Here is a 15,952-nt window from a genome sequence, read left to right on the forward strand (position 1 = left end):
CTTGCTGAGTGGCCTTTCAGGTTATCTCGATATAGGACTTGTTTTACTGTGGATATAGATACCTTTGTACCTGCTTCCTCCAGCATCTTCACAAGGTAATTTGCTGTTGTTCTGGGATTGATTTGCACTTTTCGCACCAAAAACGTTCAACTCTAGGAGAGAGAACGCGTCTCCTTCCTGAGTGGTATGACGGCTGTGTGGACCCATGGTGTTTATACTTGCGTATTATTTTTTGTACAGATGAACGTGGTATCTTCAGGCATTTGGAAATTTCTCCCAAAGATGAACCAGACTTGTGGAGGTCTGCAAAAAAAAAAAATCTGAGGTCTTGACTGATTTCTTTTGATTTTCCCATGATGTCAAGCAAAGAGGCAGTGAGTTTGAAGGTAGGCCTTGAAATACATGCACAGGTCCACCTCCAATTGACTCAAATGAAGCCTATCAGAAGCTTCTAATGCCATGGCATCATTTTCTGGAATTTTCTGAGTTGTTTAAAGGCACAGTCAACTTAGTGTATGTAAACGTCTGACCCACTGGAATTGTGATACAGTGAATTATAAGTGAAATAATCTACCTGTAAACAATTGTTGGAAAAATTGATTGTGTCATGCACGAAGTAGATGTCCTAACAGACTTGCAAAAACTATTGTTTGTCTACAAGAAATTTGTGGAGTGGTTGAAAAACGAGTTTTAATGACTCCAACATAAGTGTATGTAAACTTCCGACTTCAACTGTATCTCTTCACAGCACAGCTTGCTTCCGGCACATCTACAAGAAAGGAAAAGCCAATCGGCTAGCTTGTTCTGGACAGATAGCTCTTTTTAATAGTTACAGAGATCAGGCTGAGGACATTTCCACTAACAATGCAGTAGCTTCCTCTCATCTTCCTCCACCTCCACTATTGTGAAATAACTCAAGTAATATCTAGTGAAGTCAGACACGTTTCAGTGTCAACCTTCTTCAGTGTGTGTGTGTATAGTGAAGGCAAATATCTGGTAGGTTAGCCTTGGGTCAGGGCCTCCGCTACTATGTTTCACCTATCTTGTGTTATCAGATCAGTGTCGACACAGGAGTGGAGAAAATGAGGAAAAAACACAGAAAATCATTAAGATGTACCCTAACGTTTAGTGACTAACATCACATTTGTTGCTCAGCTCAGTCTTGTTACCTATCACAATGAATGGAAAGTCAGTCAGGTCACTCTTTTCTCCAAACCTCCAGAGCAGAGAAAGAGGTCTCTGACGTGATGTTAAACATAGTTAGGCAACAGTGAAAGCCCCTATACAGGGGCTTACCCAGAGACTGTAAACTCTCTACCGCAGCAGTGTCCCAGATCTGAATGAAGACTAATATGAGTCTTGTTATGAGCTGAGAAAAGACACTAGCAGCCACTTTCAGCAGCTGTTCAATGATTTAATGTGTTGGGACAGATTGGACATCATTAAGATAGTAAGTACCACAAACAAGTACTCACCTGCAGAATGACTGCACTTCCCTCTAGGCTCACTTCTTTGGTGAGAAAGTCAGTCCCAGTGGTTGCTAGGTACATGTTAGTGAAGCAATAATTTACATACTGTATCTGTTCATGAAGAAGGATTTCCCCACCCTGAGCACACACTGAGTTCCCCTTTCATCTCATTTTGGGACTGTGTCACACACAAAATTATATGACAGTTCACTTTACAGAACAGTGATATGGATGCAATTATCATTGATGAATTACATTTGTGATATGAACGTTATTTGACACTGTGCTATCACAAACAATACCTTGTAGAATAACTATGAACTTTATAGTAATTTGACACCGTTTTTTAAAAAGTTTTTTTTTATAGTAGCATAATTTGACCCTATGTTGCGTCTCAGAAAAAAAGGAGGGGATTCCCAAAGAGAAAGTGATCTACCCTTTCCAAGCTCCTTTCCAGAGAAAAGTCGCATGAAGGGGCACATATGGCAACTATAAATAATGACAAACCTACATTGGCCAGCATTGTCTAATATTATTTTTCGGACTTATGCAGAATTGCCGAGGTTTAGGTTTGCCCAATTCCGTAATGAGTTCAGACGTGTGGTAGCCGATCTTATCTGAAAACAGACTTGTCTGCGTGCACCTTTTCCCTGTCTTAATTTACCAGCTATGTTATGTCCCATCACTTTCTGTAAACATATTCAACAATGGCAAAAACTTTGGTTAAAGGACTTAAGAAATCGAATATCTGAGGTAATTAGAGATATATGTTATAGATTTTATCTCACGTTTGTCTTTGTTTCTTATCAGAGGGCAACACGAAGTAAAACCTATTCTGGCAGTGCGCACAACCCCAATTCGAAACACAATTTTCCTCCTTTTTTGCCCACATTTATTCAGCTGGTTATTGACTTGAACAATTTGTACTGAAGTTTCTTTCAATGGACGTTACATTTTTGGAGATTTAAATCTTGCATTTAAATCTTGCATTTAAATCCCATCCCAGTGCAGAAAGCTGCTAGAAAGAAGCCTGGCGCCTTGGCAAGTGCTTCAACGACGGCGCCAATTACATGAAAGTGAATGAAGCCAATTAACCATCGAGTGAAGACGACTTGAAATGAAAGACCCTCAGCCAATGAAACAGTTCCTTCACCAGAGGGTGGTCCGTCATATGATGTTATATATGGGCCGACACAAGGATTTCTGGAAGGAGTTCTATCAGCTCTCACTGTTCCAAGGTGTGGTGATTGTTACCATTGCCATCATCACCAATGCCATGATTAATCAAGACGGTATATCATATCATATTATACACTCAAGATTTGATCTTACTTTGATAAATACATTCATCATGTGATATCATTATCACAATATCTGTAAAAAAACAAAAAAAAATGGGGCTATCAGAGTATCAAATAGGAAAGATCGTATCTTTTCCAATAGGAAAGATCAAATTAGACAGTAAAGGTATGTTATGGTGTTTCAAGCACTTGCAACAGTATAACAAATATTTGTTGTTCTGATTTTTATATTTAGAATAATAATGACAACTTGGAGAACTAAAAAAAAAAAAATCAAAGATGGCAGTGATACATTTTAATCACATATTTATGTAGTTTTTTGTATTGCAATAAAATATCTTAAAAACAAACCTCTGTGAATATGGCTGTTGCTAAGATGTGCCCTTCTCTTCCAGGGCCTGTGCAAGACGCATATCTTGTATTTATCAGATGAAGTGCTGACAATAGCCTTGCTTAGAGTTTTATACACACAAATATGTTGGGGTGTGTCAGGGTTTTCTGGCAGTTGGGGTGTGGTACCAGGCTATAATTTGTGATTGACCATTATTGAGTAAATATTTCATTAGTAATCATTTTAAATGATTTGTGTAATAATCCCAGTTTTTACTGTTATAACTGTGTAGATGCCCTAGACAATTTTTCTCTGACAGCACACACTTCATGTACACAGAGACACAGCATGTCTGAGAGTTAGCAAGAGAGAAAGGGGGGGGGGGGCACAGTAGTCCCGGGTGTATACCAGTGTCTGAGAATGGCTCAGCAGCCTCTGTGTGGTAAAGATAAGACTACTGCATACAAAGAAGACTGTTTCTTGGGAATTGGAGGTTTGACCTCAATGGCCACCCGCTGTGTCCCCTGCACCCCCCATCATCATCGTATAACCAATTCTATTATGATAAAATTGCTTAACTGTATAATATAGGTTATACTTTTCAGTTTCAGATATATTTATGTGTGTGTGTGTGTGTGTGTGTGTGTGTGTGTGTGTGTGTGTGTGTGTGTGTGTGTGTTTTTTTACAGCGCATGCCAGTGCAAAGACAGAGATGTATATTTGTGTGTGTGTGTGTGTGTGTGTGTGTTTTTTCTCTCCATTTTTTTCCCACTCATACACATGTGTATTATGAGTGGCATGGCTTTGCAGGGTGCCTTTATTCCTCTGTGTTTACTGGGTGACAGTGTAATTCCTGGCCTCCCCCTTTCATCTTGATAACCTCTTATCAGAGACAAGCAGCTCGCTGACAGAGTGCCACCAGCCACATCCCTCGCCACCGCTCTCCACCACTCTCCTTTCCTCACACAAACCCAGCTGTACACAGTCAGGACCACCTCATCCTCTCGCTCTCATCTTCAATGTTTCTCCCTTTCGTTGAGTGAGCCATAAGGCTGAAAATGATCTCTACAACTTTGGATTTAATGCTTCATTCATCAATCAACACTGTATATTTCCTCAGTATTGTTCGAATTTGAATATTGTGTATTTGAATGCTCTCTTTCACCACCATTATAGGAACAGGGACTATACAGCAGTTGTTCAGGTAAAGTCAGTTCTTCTTCAAAAAAGACAGTTACAGGCAGTGAGCTACACTAGGACGTGTTTCTTGTGCAATTAAAAGGTTCACTTTCTCTAACTCTCTCCTAATTTCCCTGAAAACTGTAAATGAACAAAGGAGGAGGAAAGTGGGGGATGCTTTGACTACCAAATGACTGTGACAGAGTGAGGCCTGTCTGAAGCCTACCTGTGTCCAGACCATATCTCTCTCCATGATTGCAGCACCTCTCCTGATTTGCATTACTGTCCTCCACTCTAAGCTGTGCTGAACCACAGAGAAATGTATTCTTTGCATTTTTCACTTGCTTTGTTTAAATGCCCGCCTCTCCTTTTTCCATGTGTGTCTGGTCTTATCTGCATTGTATGCATATCCATCAACAGACAAAAACAGTCCCTGCTGTAAGCTGGCTGCATGACTCAATAAAGATTGTAATTCAGGAGCAAATACTGAGAAGAGATTCCAAAGCGCAAAAGTCTAATGGAGGCAGTGAAATGCTGACTTGGATATCTTACTAGTCTAAGATATTGGTCGAGATATAACTGAAACAAGTCACATTAACACACACGTCATTTTAATACCCGTCAACTCCCCTTTTTTTATACAACAGTTCCTTCACATAAATCGTATACAAATAATGTTAAAAAGTTCCTGTTTACCATTCCTGTCAATAACACAGAGGTATATAATGATTATAAGGAGTTTCTGGGTATATTTACTGACAATTTGTAGTTGTGACTGACTATAGTGAGTCTACCCAAGCAGACAAATTAGATGTATCTTGGTATAGCAGGACCAGGAGGTGTGTCTTTCAAAAGAGTTCTTCCTAACCCCTCCCATCGCTCCCTTTCTAACGTTAACCTCAGTCATTTTTTCCAGGGGTACAAGACCTCAGTTATTCTTCTGGCGATTTGCCCACACAGACATAGATCCAGACACTGGAACCTCAGGGCGGTGTGTTCTCTCAATCTCTCACCTAGCTGGGTATACTGTACTGCGGCCATCCTCTGCTCTCCTTTGACATCCACTCTTCACAAGGACCTCAGGTAGGTGCAGCGTTTCTGTCACATTACAGTGCCACTGTACACTCTTAGAAAAAAACGGTTCTAATAGGGTTCTTCGGCTGTCCCCATAGGAGGTCCCCATTTTGGGTTCTATGTAGAACCACGTGTAGGAAGGGGTTATTCAAAGGGTTCTCCTCTGGGGACAGCCGAAGAACCCTTAAAGGTTCTAGATAGCACCTTTTTTTCTAATAGTGTTCACAATATCAGCCTGAATGATAGTGGAGGATCACAAGTGTAATGGTGTCTACCTGAAACCTGTGGAAGTTAGCCTTCTGTATTACTCCAGACCATTAGTTGTTTGATTGGCTGCAACCATATGTAAGATTGTAATGGTGAGTGGCAATGACCTCTTTAGATAATTTTACATTTTGGTAACAACAACTGTAATTCTACAGTTACAGTCAATGAGTAGATGGTTGAATTATTTCTACACAGACAAGAGTATACTTATCAACATGTGTTGTGGAGAAATGGTGCATGGATGTTCATGGATGTGAATTTATCAATCATTTTCATTTAATTAATTTACTTTTTAATTAGAAAAATGTTACGTTACAACTTTTTTGTAACGTCTAATTATTTTTGCCATAATGGCTGGTATACAAACGAGAGTCAATTCCATTGCAAAATGACAGTGAAATGTCACTATTTTCCTAACGTGTTTATTAAGGAAATAGTTTTGTTGTTGTTGCAGTGATAGCATTGATTTATTCTGCACTGTTTGTTATTCAGAGAAGTTCCATGACAGTGGTTTTGTATGGTCTGCCGGGTGGTAGTCAGCAGTAATTGTGCGACAACACATTTCTATTAATCAGATGAGATTAGGGTTGGTGTTCCATCGCATCACTGGTGCTGGGTATATTTAGTATGACAATAATGTGCTCTATCTGATTTTCTCAGACTCTATCAGACCCTATCAGGCTCCTCTTTCCTCTTATCACAAGTTAATAAAGATATGGGTCAACATTGTCTCTACTACTGACAACATGCACGGTGTGTTCCAGAGCAGACACTACTTCTGTTATTTCCATAGATGTATCATTTGTTTTGGTTAGAAGCACTCTCTGTTACATTATATAATCAATTAGCCACTACAGTGAATGTAGTGGCGGTAAAAAAAAAAAATAGGTGGGCAAACAACTGTGATCGCCGGTCATGGGGGAAAAAAGTAACGCTTCCAATACATTAAGTGTATTTTTCGGCAAAAAGTGTGGAAACTGTAGGGGGGTAACTGTGTTTATTTGTGTTTACCCTCCACTACACAATAAACTCATTTATACTAGGCTTATGCACTTTGTGTTATGCTAAATTGTCACTGAACTACATAAAATTATCTAAATGCTGAACATCTAGATTATTGCCATCTAATGAATTGTTTTCAATTTCATTATTACATTTATATTTGCTTTCCTTAGAACTCACATTCTGTTTTGACATTTAACCTTTATTTAACTAGGCAAGTCAGTTAAGAACAAATTGTTATTTTCAATTTCAATACAACGGCCAAACCCGGACGACGCTGGGCCAATTGTGCGCCGCCCTATGGAACTCCCAGTCACGGCTGGTTGTGATACAGCCTGGATTCAAACAAGGGTGTCTGTAGTGACAACTCTAGCACAGAGATGCAGTGCCTTAGACTGCTGCCCCACTTGTGAGCCCTAAATAGGAATTCCTATAAAGGTCATTGGTTGTAAGCAAACGTTTGTTCACTGTTTGTAGTTACAGATAGGCCTATTTATTTTTAGGGTCTACTTTCAGCCACAGTCAAATGAGGATCCTTGAAAGGGAAGTTTGAAAACCTGCTGCTGTTGAGTGACCTTCATGTCTTGAAGTTACATGTGTTTCTTTAAAATGGCAGCCTCACAAAAAACAGTATTTGTAAACACTTCGCATCAGCCTACTGAGATGCTGGTACTGTCTGGTTGTTGCTATAGCTCCTAATCAGGTTCCAACTAGGAATAATTCGGTTTCTCCTAATCCTTTCTGTTGTTTCAGAGTTAGTGGTTATCTCTGTAAGAATGGAGGATTCCTCTGAACAGTCTCACTGGGTGTCTCCGGCTCTGCTCAGCTCTGATCCCCTGGCCAGCTTCTCCTCAGAGCCTGACTTACTACCTCCAGGAGAGGAGGGAGAGCCCTTCTTCTCCAACCCTGAGACTGACTACACCAGCCTTCCCTCATACTTCTCCAACCCCAGCCACAGCAGGGCTCCATCAGGCTACAGACAGAGCTCAGGTCAGAAGCGAGGAACATAAGATAACTTTAAAACATTTATGTTGACCTTTCATAGAAATAATTCATATTGAATTTAAAATAATGCACAGTTTCTGTAATCAGGGACTCCCCTGACAACTGTGCCCCTATACTGCTTCTCTCTCATACAGTTCGCCAGGTGTACTCCTCGCCCTCTCTCCTGAGCAACCTTCAATGGCTGGATGGCCCTGGCAGCCACTCTCTGAGCTCTCCATACAACCCATCATCCTCTACCTGGACCAGCAATCCTTTCACTAAGACTCCTCTGCACCCATACACCCCAACCTCCCTTTATGCCTCCAGCGCCACGTCCTCGTTCACCTCCAGAGATGGCTACTCCTCTCCAGGTAGGGATGGCAAGGAGAGTCCCAGGCTTCAGGAGGCCCTGAAGGCCGAGCGCTTGAGTCCTTTGGGTGGAGGTAGTGGAAGCAGTTTTCTGAATCTGACTTCTGCTGCTGGGAGTGTGTGCACACCATCTCCCCACTCCCATTCACACATGCTGGGCCCCTACAGCTCGTACATGACCTCTCCACAGGACTACACAATGGCAGGCCTATACTCCTCCCCAGGGGCATGGATGAGCCCCTCCTCCTACTCCCCCAAACTACGTAATAAGATGAGGCTGTCTCCACCAGGTGAGCATCATGCATCATATCCATGCTATCCCACCTAAGTCATTTTACTCTGTCCTCTGAACGTCCTGTGGGATTCCAGATAATTATTTGTGTGTCTGTGATTTGTGGCAGAGGCCAGAGAGTGTGTCAACTGTGGAGCCACTGCCACCCCTCTATGGCGTCGAGATGGAACAGGACACTACCTGTGTAACGCCTGTGGGCTTTACCATAAGATGAATGGCCAAAATCGTCCCCTGATCCGACCAAAGAAAAGACTGGTATGATATGGCATAAGGACCGGATAAGATATGATAATAATCCGTTGTAAATTCCATGGTGTTGACATGCCAATCAATTGGTCGAAAAACACAATGAATCCAAATAAACATTGGAGCTCATCTTTAATCTACAGAATTGATTTATCTTTCTGTCTCTCTGTTTCAGATTGTCAGCAAGCGGGCCGGGACTCAATGTGCCAACTGTCACACCAGCACCACCACGCTGTGGAGACGGAACGCCAGGGGTGAGCCTGTGTGCAACGCCTGTGGACTCTACTTCAAGCTGCACAACGTGAGTCAATGAACAAGATACATTGACTGTTCTCAATTAGCTAGAGAACTACTATTACCATTTGTAGCTAGCACTTCCTCAGTGATTGAAACGGCAAAACCCCACACAACCCCAAGCTACTGATTCTGAACCCAAGTCATTAAACATAAACTTGAACTTAAACCCTACATTTTAACCTCAATAGAGAGTTTTTTTTATCTACCCCCTGTAGTATAGTAGTATCAGGTTAATAAGAAAGAGAATGTACAAATTTATGTAGGGTGAAATTAAGGTACACTTCTCTTTTGACAGGTCAACAGACCCCTTACTATGAAGAAAGATGGTATCCAAACACGAAACCGTAAAGCGTCCAACAAGAACAAGAAGGGCAAGAAGAGCGCCATGTTGGAGCAGTACCCTGACCTTTCACAGGGTCCCCCCCTCGATGACCACGGAGGCCCCTACTCGCTGGGTCCAGGGTCACAGCTCTCCTACAGCCACACCCCTCACTTCCTCTCCCCACCCTCCGGCCTGCACCCGTCTGTCAGCCTGTCTTACACCCATCACCCAAACACTGGCATGATGCCCACACTGGTGTGAAACAGACCTCGACACATTCAGACCCATAAAGGCAACATACAGCACATACAGTACAGACACAAACTCGCCTACTGAGGAATAGCTTCTTTGTAGCAATGGATGCCTTGTACATAAATGCATTTATACTTTTTTCCTTCCTATTTTATGTGTGAAGTTGATCTTGTCTTAACACTGGACATAATACTGCACATTTTTACAAGATCAAAAAATAAAAACTTTTATGGAAGGATTTGATTGTATTTTGTTAAAGGCATATTCTATTTTTATGAAAACTAAAACTTTAAAAGTAAAGTTTAAACTTCCCACTGTAATCATTGATACGGGTAACACTGGTATGAACTTGTAGCTATCTGTATTTCGTAAATACGTACCGAATTGTGTGGACTAAAGTTGCCACATCCCTTTTCAAATGTTTATGATTTTAGTTGAAGGTGAAAGGGCATTAAAATGTGAATTGTTTTGTATTTGCTACATTTCTATATTTGTAATTTCTTACAAGCTCCTCATAAACAATAAAACATGAATGGTAAAATTAAGAAAACTGTTTCTGACTATTTACTATACAAATTCCTGGGGTTGAGGCACACGTTTATCGTTTTCAACGTGTAAATGGTATTTAAATTTTCTGCACTCTTTCAGGTGCTGTGGTGAGTCACTATAGTGGCATTGTACCTTCACTCACTGAGATATAATGGTGCCTTTGTCCAGGCTCTGTTGGGGGTAAGGACTGACAGTGGAATTGTATTGGGAGCACCGGACATGCAAATCCTCAGTTTTCCATTAAGCAGCGGTAAAGTGACAAAACATTCAACTCAAGTGAGAAAAGTGTGCCAGGTTCTACATTTAGATTGATGTGGCTTTACCTACCGTTAGGTCAACAAAAATGGACACACAAGCTGGTACACACACACTCAACTAAAAATATCTATATGAAGAAGTGTGATATTCTATATTTCATGGATCGTGGCTGAACAAGGACATGGATAATATACATATCGCTGACTTTTCTATGCATCGTCAAGACTGGTCGGCAGCCTCGGGAAAGATGAGGGAGAGGGGTGTTTCTCTTTGTTAAGAAAAGCTAGTGCGTAATCTCTAATGTTAAGGAAGTCTCGAGTGGATGCTAAGCTACAAGACTGTTTTGCTAGCACAGACTGGAATATGTTCCGGGATTCATCCGATAATATTGAGGAGTTTACCACATCAGTTACCTGCTTCATTAATAAGCGCATCGACAACATCGTACGTACATATCCCACCCAGAAGCCATTACAGGCAACATCCGCACTGAGCTAAGGGCTAGAGCTGCCGCTTTCATGCGATACACTAATCCAGAAGCTTATAAGAAATCCTGCAACGACCTCCGACGAGCCATCAAACAGGCAAAGCATAAATACAGGACTAAGATCAAATCCTACTATGCCGGCTCTGATGCTCGTGGATGTGGCAGGGTTTGCAAACTATCTCGGATTACAAAGGGAAACCCAGCCGCGAACTGCCCACTGACGAGCTTAATGCTCGCTCTGAGGCAAGCAACACTGAACCATGCATGAGAAAGCACCAGCTGTTCCAGACGACTTTGTGATCTCGCTCTCCGTTGCCGATGTGAGTAAGACCTTAAACAGGTTAACATTCACAAATCCTCAGGGAGAGATTACCGGGACGTGTACTCAGAACATGCGCTGGTCTGCTTGAAACCTACATGTTTCAAGCAGACCACCATAGTTCCTGTGCCCCAGAACGCCAAGCTAACCTGTCTAAATGACTATCGCCCCGTAGCACTCACATCTGTTGCCATGAAATGCTTTGAAAGGCTGATCATGGCTCACATCAACACCATCATCCCAGGCACCCTGGACCCACCCCAGAATTTAGGGAGAGGGGATGTGTGGAGTGCAATCTTTATTGCACTCCACACTGCCCTCTCCCACGTGGACAAGAGGAACACATCTGTGAGAATGCTGTTCATCGACTACAGCTTAGCATTCAACACTAAAGTGCCCTCAAAGATCATCACTAATCTCAGGACCCTGGGACTGAACACCTCCCTTTGTAACTCGATACCGGACCCCCTCACAGGCCGCCTCTAGGTTATGAGAGTAGGCAACAACACATCTGCCATGCTGACCCTCAACATGAGGGCCCCTCAGGGGTATGTGCTTAGTCCCCTACTGTTCTCCGTCTTCAACACCATCATTAAGTTTTCTGACGACTTGACGGTGGTAGGCCTGATCATCGATGACGAAGAGACAGCCTATAGGGAGGTAAGTAACCTGACAATGTGGTACCAGGGGCTGTAGTGGAGCAGGTTGAGAGCTTCAAGTTCCTCAGTGTCCACATCACTAAGGAATTAACATGGTCCACAAACACCAACACAGTCGTGAATTAGGCATACCAACGCCTCTTCCCCCAAAGGAGGCTGGAAAGATTTGCCATGGGTCCTCAGATCCTCAAAAAGTTATACAGCTGCACCACTGAGAGCATCTTGACTGGCTGCATCACCGCTTGATATGGAAACTGCTTGGCATTTGACTGCAAGACGCTACAGAGGGTAGTGCATAAGGCCAAGTACATCACTGGGGCCGAGCTCCCTGCCATCCAGGACATCTATACCAGGTGGTGTCATAGGAAGGCCTTAAAAATTGTTAACCACTCCAGCCACCCAAGTCATAGACTATTCTCTCTGCTACCGCACGGCAAGCCGTACCGATGCACCAACAGCACCCTGAACAGCTTCTACCCCCATGCCATGAGACTGCTAAATAGTTAACCAAATAGCTACCCGGACTATCTGCATTGACAGTTTTTCCACTCTTTTGACTCATCACATAAGTTGCTGATATTATTATTATTTATCATGTTGCCTAGTCATTTTACCCCTACCTATATGTACAGTGCATACAGACCCCTTGACTTGTTCCACTTTGTTATGTTTCAGTTTCTTTCAAAAATGGGTTAAATTGCTTTTTCCCTCCTCAATCTACACACAACACCCCATAATGATAAAGCACAAACAGGTTTTAAGAAATGTTTGCTCATTTATATATTTTTAAAAATATGATATTTCAGTTACATAACCCTTTACTCAGTACTTTGTTGAAGCACCTTTGGCAGCGAATATACAGCCTTGAGTCTTCCTGGGTATGAGCTACAAGCTTGGTACACCTGTATTTGGGGAGTTTCTCCCATTCTTCTCTGCAGATCCTCTCAAGCTCTGTCAGGTTGGATGGGGAGTGCCGCTGCACAGCTATTTTCAGGTCTCTCCAGAGATGTTCGATCGGGTTCAAGTCCAGGCTCTGGCTGGGCCACTCAGAGACATTCAGAGACTTGTCCCGATCCACTCCTGTGTTGTCTTGGCTGTGTGCTTAGGGTTGTCCTGTTGGAAGGTGAACCTTCGCCCCAGCCTGAGGTGAACATTTCGCCCCAATCTGGAGTATGTTTTCATCAAGGATATCTCTGTACATTGCTCCCTTCATCTTTCCCTAGATCCTGATTAGTCTCCCAGTCCCTGCCGCTGAAAAACATCCCAAAGCATGATGCTGCCACCACCATGCTTCACCGTAGGGATGATGCCAGGTTTCCTCCAGACGTAACGCTAGGGCATTCAGGCCAAAGACATCAATCTTGGTTTCATCAGACCAGAGCATCTTGTTTCTCATGGTCCTTTAGGTGCCTTTTGGCAAACTCCAAGTAGGCTGTTGTGTCTTTTATTGAGGAGTGTCTTCCGCCTGGCCGATTGGTGGAGTGCTGCAGAGATGGTTCTCCTTCTTGAAGGTTCTCCCATCTCCACAGAGGAATTCTGGAGCTCTGTCAAAGTGATCATCGGGTTCTTGGTCACCTCCCCGACCAAGGCCATTCTCCCCCGATTGCTCAGTTTGGCTTGATTGGTGGAGTGCTGACCGGGCGGTCAGCTCTAGGAAGAGTCTTGGTGATTCCAAAGTTCTTCCATTAAAGAATGATGTACACTTCCTCAGATCTGTGCCTCGACACAATCCTGTCTCGGAGATCTTACGGAAATTTCCTTTGACTTCATGGCTTGGTTTTTGCTCTGATATGCACTGTCAACTGTGGGACCTTAAATAGACAGGTGTGTGCCTTTCCAAATCATGTCCAATCAATTGAAGTTACCACAAGGGGACTCCAATCAAGTTGTAGAAAAATCTCAAGGATGATCAATGGAAACAGGATGCACCTGAGCTCAATTTTGAGTCTCATAGAAAAGGTTCTGAATACTGGTGAAAATAAAGTATTTCTGTTTTTTATTTTGAATACATTTTCAAAAGATTGAATGCAAAAAGGTCATGTATAAACAACAATCATAATGTGCTTTGTAATGAATCAGAGACAAATATGATATCAAAGTTGTATATACTGATTAAAATTTGCTTACAGATATAGCCAAAGGCAAAATCAATATCATGTGCTAATATCTAACTGTAAGTCACACTGGACCTTTTTTTTTGTAACATAGCTGATCTAGACTAAATTATACATATAGGTATGGACAAGTATAACCCAATATAATATAGAAGTTGTGACCTCGAAAGTGTATTTTTCAGTCTGCGGTGGGGAGTAGGGTTGGGGTTGTTCAGTGCAGTGGCTGTCTGACTACTGATAACTTATCACTGAAGCCACACACTGTAAACCACCCACCTGCTGCCAAAAGCCAGTCATACACACTCCCCCCGCAGTTACACACTCAGAGGCTCTGCAGAGCACACAGGTACTAAGCAATGCATGAATGAATAGGCCTGATCTAACAATAAACAGACTAATCAATCTAAAGAGACCAATCAATTGAACAATAATGATTACTACAGTAATAGTGATCCAATGATAATATAAAGCTAATAAATGGTAGTATGATAACAGTCACTTTAATCAAAAACTAAATCAAGCTATTCATGAGGCATGACCGTAAAGAAGGCTACAGTTGTGAGCACCTCTCTGCATAGACGTTTTCTTACTTCGGTATTACTGTATATTTCTTGCACTTCACACTGCGTCATGCTTTCAAACTACACAAGCTGTGGACACAAATCCACACAAATAGATTCAATGGACCAGATCTAGATGTAAACATTCATTTGCATAGTTGTGTCTTTATTCATGCAACATTCTGTTTCAGCCTTATCAGCACACCACCCTGTTGCAAGAAGAACCAGTGAACATCTGGACATGCCACCTAGGCTCAAGCTTACATCCACTTTCATTATGAGAAGGGGTCATAATCATCTTTAGCAGTATGACTTCCAGGACTCTCTTATGTCCAAATGATTGAATTTGAATTGAAGTAATCAACAGGATACAGAATTGCAATTTGAATTAAAGGAAATATAATTGAATTCAGTGAAATTAAATTCAAATGCCTCTTCTAGGTGTAGTCTATACAAATATACATATTGTACATAAAACATCAAGCATGTCGTTATATACAGCACCAGTCAAAAGTTTGGACACACCTACACATTCAAGGGTTTTCCTTAAATTTCACTATTTTCTAGAAGAATGTAGAATAATACTGAAGAACATATATGGAATCATGTAGTATGCAAAAAAGTGTTAAACAAATCAACATATAATTTATATTTGAGATTCTTCAAAGTAGCCACCCTTTGCATGTAACGTCTGCTTCCAACTCACACTCTCAAGATCCCCTGAACGCAGGTCCCTTTCCAGCTCACACTCTCAAACACATAGATCCCCTAAACGCAGCTCACTCTCCAGAACCCAATCACCTGAATTCTGATCACCTGTTCACACACATGTATGTCATTATTAAACACTATTTAGTTCAGTTTTTTGCACCCCATCATTGTGAGGTATTGTTTGTTTTGTGACGCCCCTCTATTTGGAGCATTGGGTTTCCTGTAAGTTATCCTCCCGTGTATGATAGTTTTTGCGTGCCTCACTAACGATGCATATTCCCTGCCTGTACCTTAGCCTATCGGATTTCCTGTTATCAACCTATTGCCTGATCTCCCGGATGACATTACCTGCCTTTTCCCTGCCTATACTGTTGCCTTGTTGGACCTCCTGTGTATGACCTTCTGCCTGCCCTTGGACCCAGCTACCTGCCTCCTCCAGTGGTCCTTTACAACAAACACCTGTTGCGCTTGAAAACAGCTTTCTGTCTCCCATCGTGTTCATTACATTGCCTTGATGACAGCTTTGCACACTCTTGGCATTCTCTCAACCAGCTTCATAAAGTAGTCACCTGGAATGTGTTTCAATTAACAGGTGTGCCTTGAATTTCTTTCCTTCTTAATGTGTTTGAACCAATAAGCTGTGTTGTGACAAAAGATAGCCCTATTAGGTAAAATACCAAGTCCATATTATGGCAAGAACAGCTACTTTGAAGAATCTCAAATATAAAATATATTTTAATTTAACACTTTTTTTGGTTACTGATTCTATGTTATTTCATAGGTTTGATGTTTTCACTATTATTCCACAATGTAGAAAATAGTAAAAATAAAGAAAAACCCTTGATGAATAGGCGTGTCCAAACTTTTGACTGGTACTGTATATGCATATAACATTTTGTTGAAACAATTG

General features: G+C 41.8%; 1 protein-coding gene across 3 annotated transcripts; it reads left to right on the plus strand.

Annotated features, from left to right (window-relative positions):
- The first annotated feature begins 4,052 nt into the window (after nucleotides 1-4,052).
- LOC109890953 (endothelial transcription factor GATA-2) lies at nucleotides 4,053-9,935 on the plus strand. 3 transcript variants are annotated; one of them, XM_020483138.2, is made up of 7 exons: nucleotides 4,070-4,305; nucleotides 5,197-5,363; nucleotides 7,377-7,613; nucleotides 7,763-8,266; nucleotides 8,378-8,523; nucleotides 8,690-8,815; nucleotides 9,107-9,935. In XM_020483138.2, the coding sequence occupies exons 3-7, from the start codon at nucleotides 7,400-7,402 to the stop codon at nucleotides 9,392-9,394; spliced, it is 1,278 nt and encodes a 425-aa protein (XP_020338727.1). In that variant the 5' UTR covers nucleotides 4,070-4,305; nucleotides 5,197-5,363; nucleotides 7,377-7,399; the 3' UTR covers nucleotides 9,395-9,935. The 3 variants fall into 3 exon arrangements, with proteins under 3 accessions (XP_020338726.1, XP_020338727.1, XP_031680799.1); XM_031824939.1 differs by having other exon boundaries at nucleotides 4,071-4,305; nucleotides 5,241-5,363; XM_020483137.2 differs by having other exon boundaries at nucleotides 4,053-5,363.
- The last annotated feature ends 6,017 nt before the right edge of the window (nucleotides 9,936-15,952 follow it).

The sequence above is a fragment of the Oncorhynchus kisutch genome, linkage group LG5 (genome assembly GCF_002021735.2).
Source record: "Oncorhynchus kisutch isolate 150728-3 linkage group LG5, Okis_V2, whole genome shotgun sequence".
Classification (NCBI taxonomy): domain Eukaryota; kingdom Metazoa; phylum Chordata; class Actinopteri; order Salmoniformes; family Salmonidae; genus Oncorhynchus; species Oncorhynchus kisutch.

Coding starts and splice junctions, on each gene's coding strand:
- LOC109890953 (XM_020483137.2), top strand. CDS start 7,400: ATGGAGGATTCCTCTGAACAGTCTCACTGGGTGTCTCCGGCTCTGCTC. Junction 7,614..7,762: donor AGGCTACAGACAGAGCTCAG/GTCAGAAGCGAG, acceptor TCTCTCATACAG/TTCGCCAGGTGTACTCCTCG. Junction 8,267..8,377: donor GATGAGGCTGTCTCCACCAG/GTGAGCATCATG, acceptor GATTTGTGGCAG/AGGCCAGAGAGTGTGTCAAC.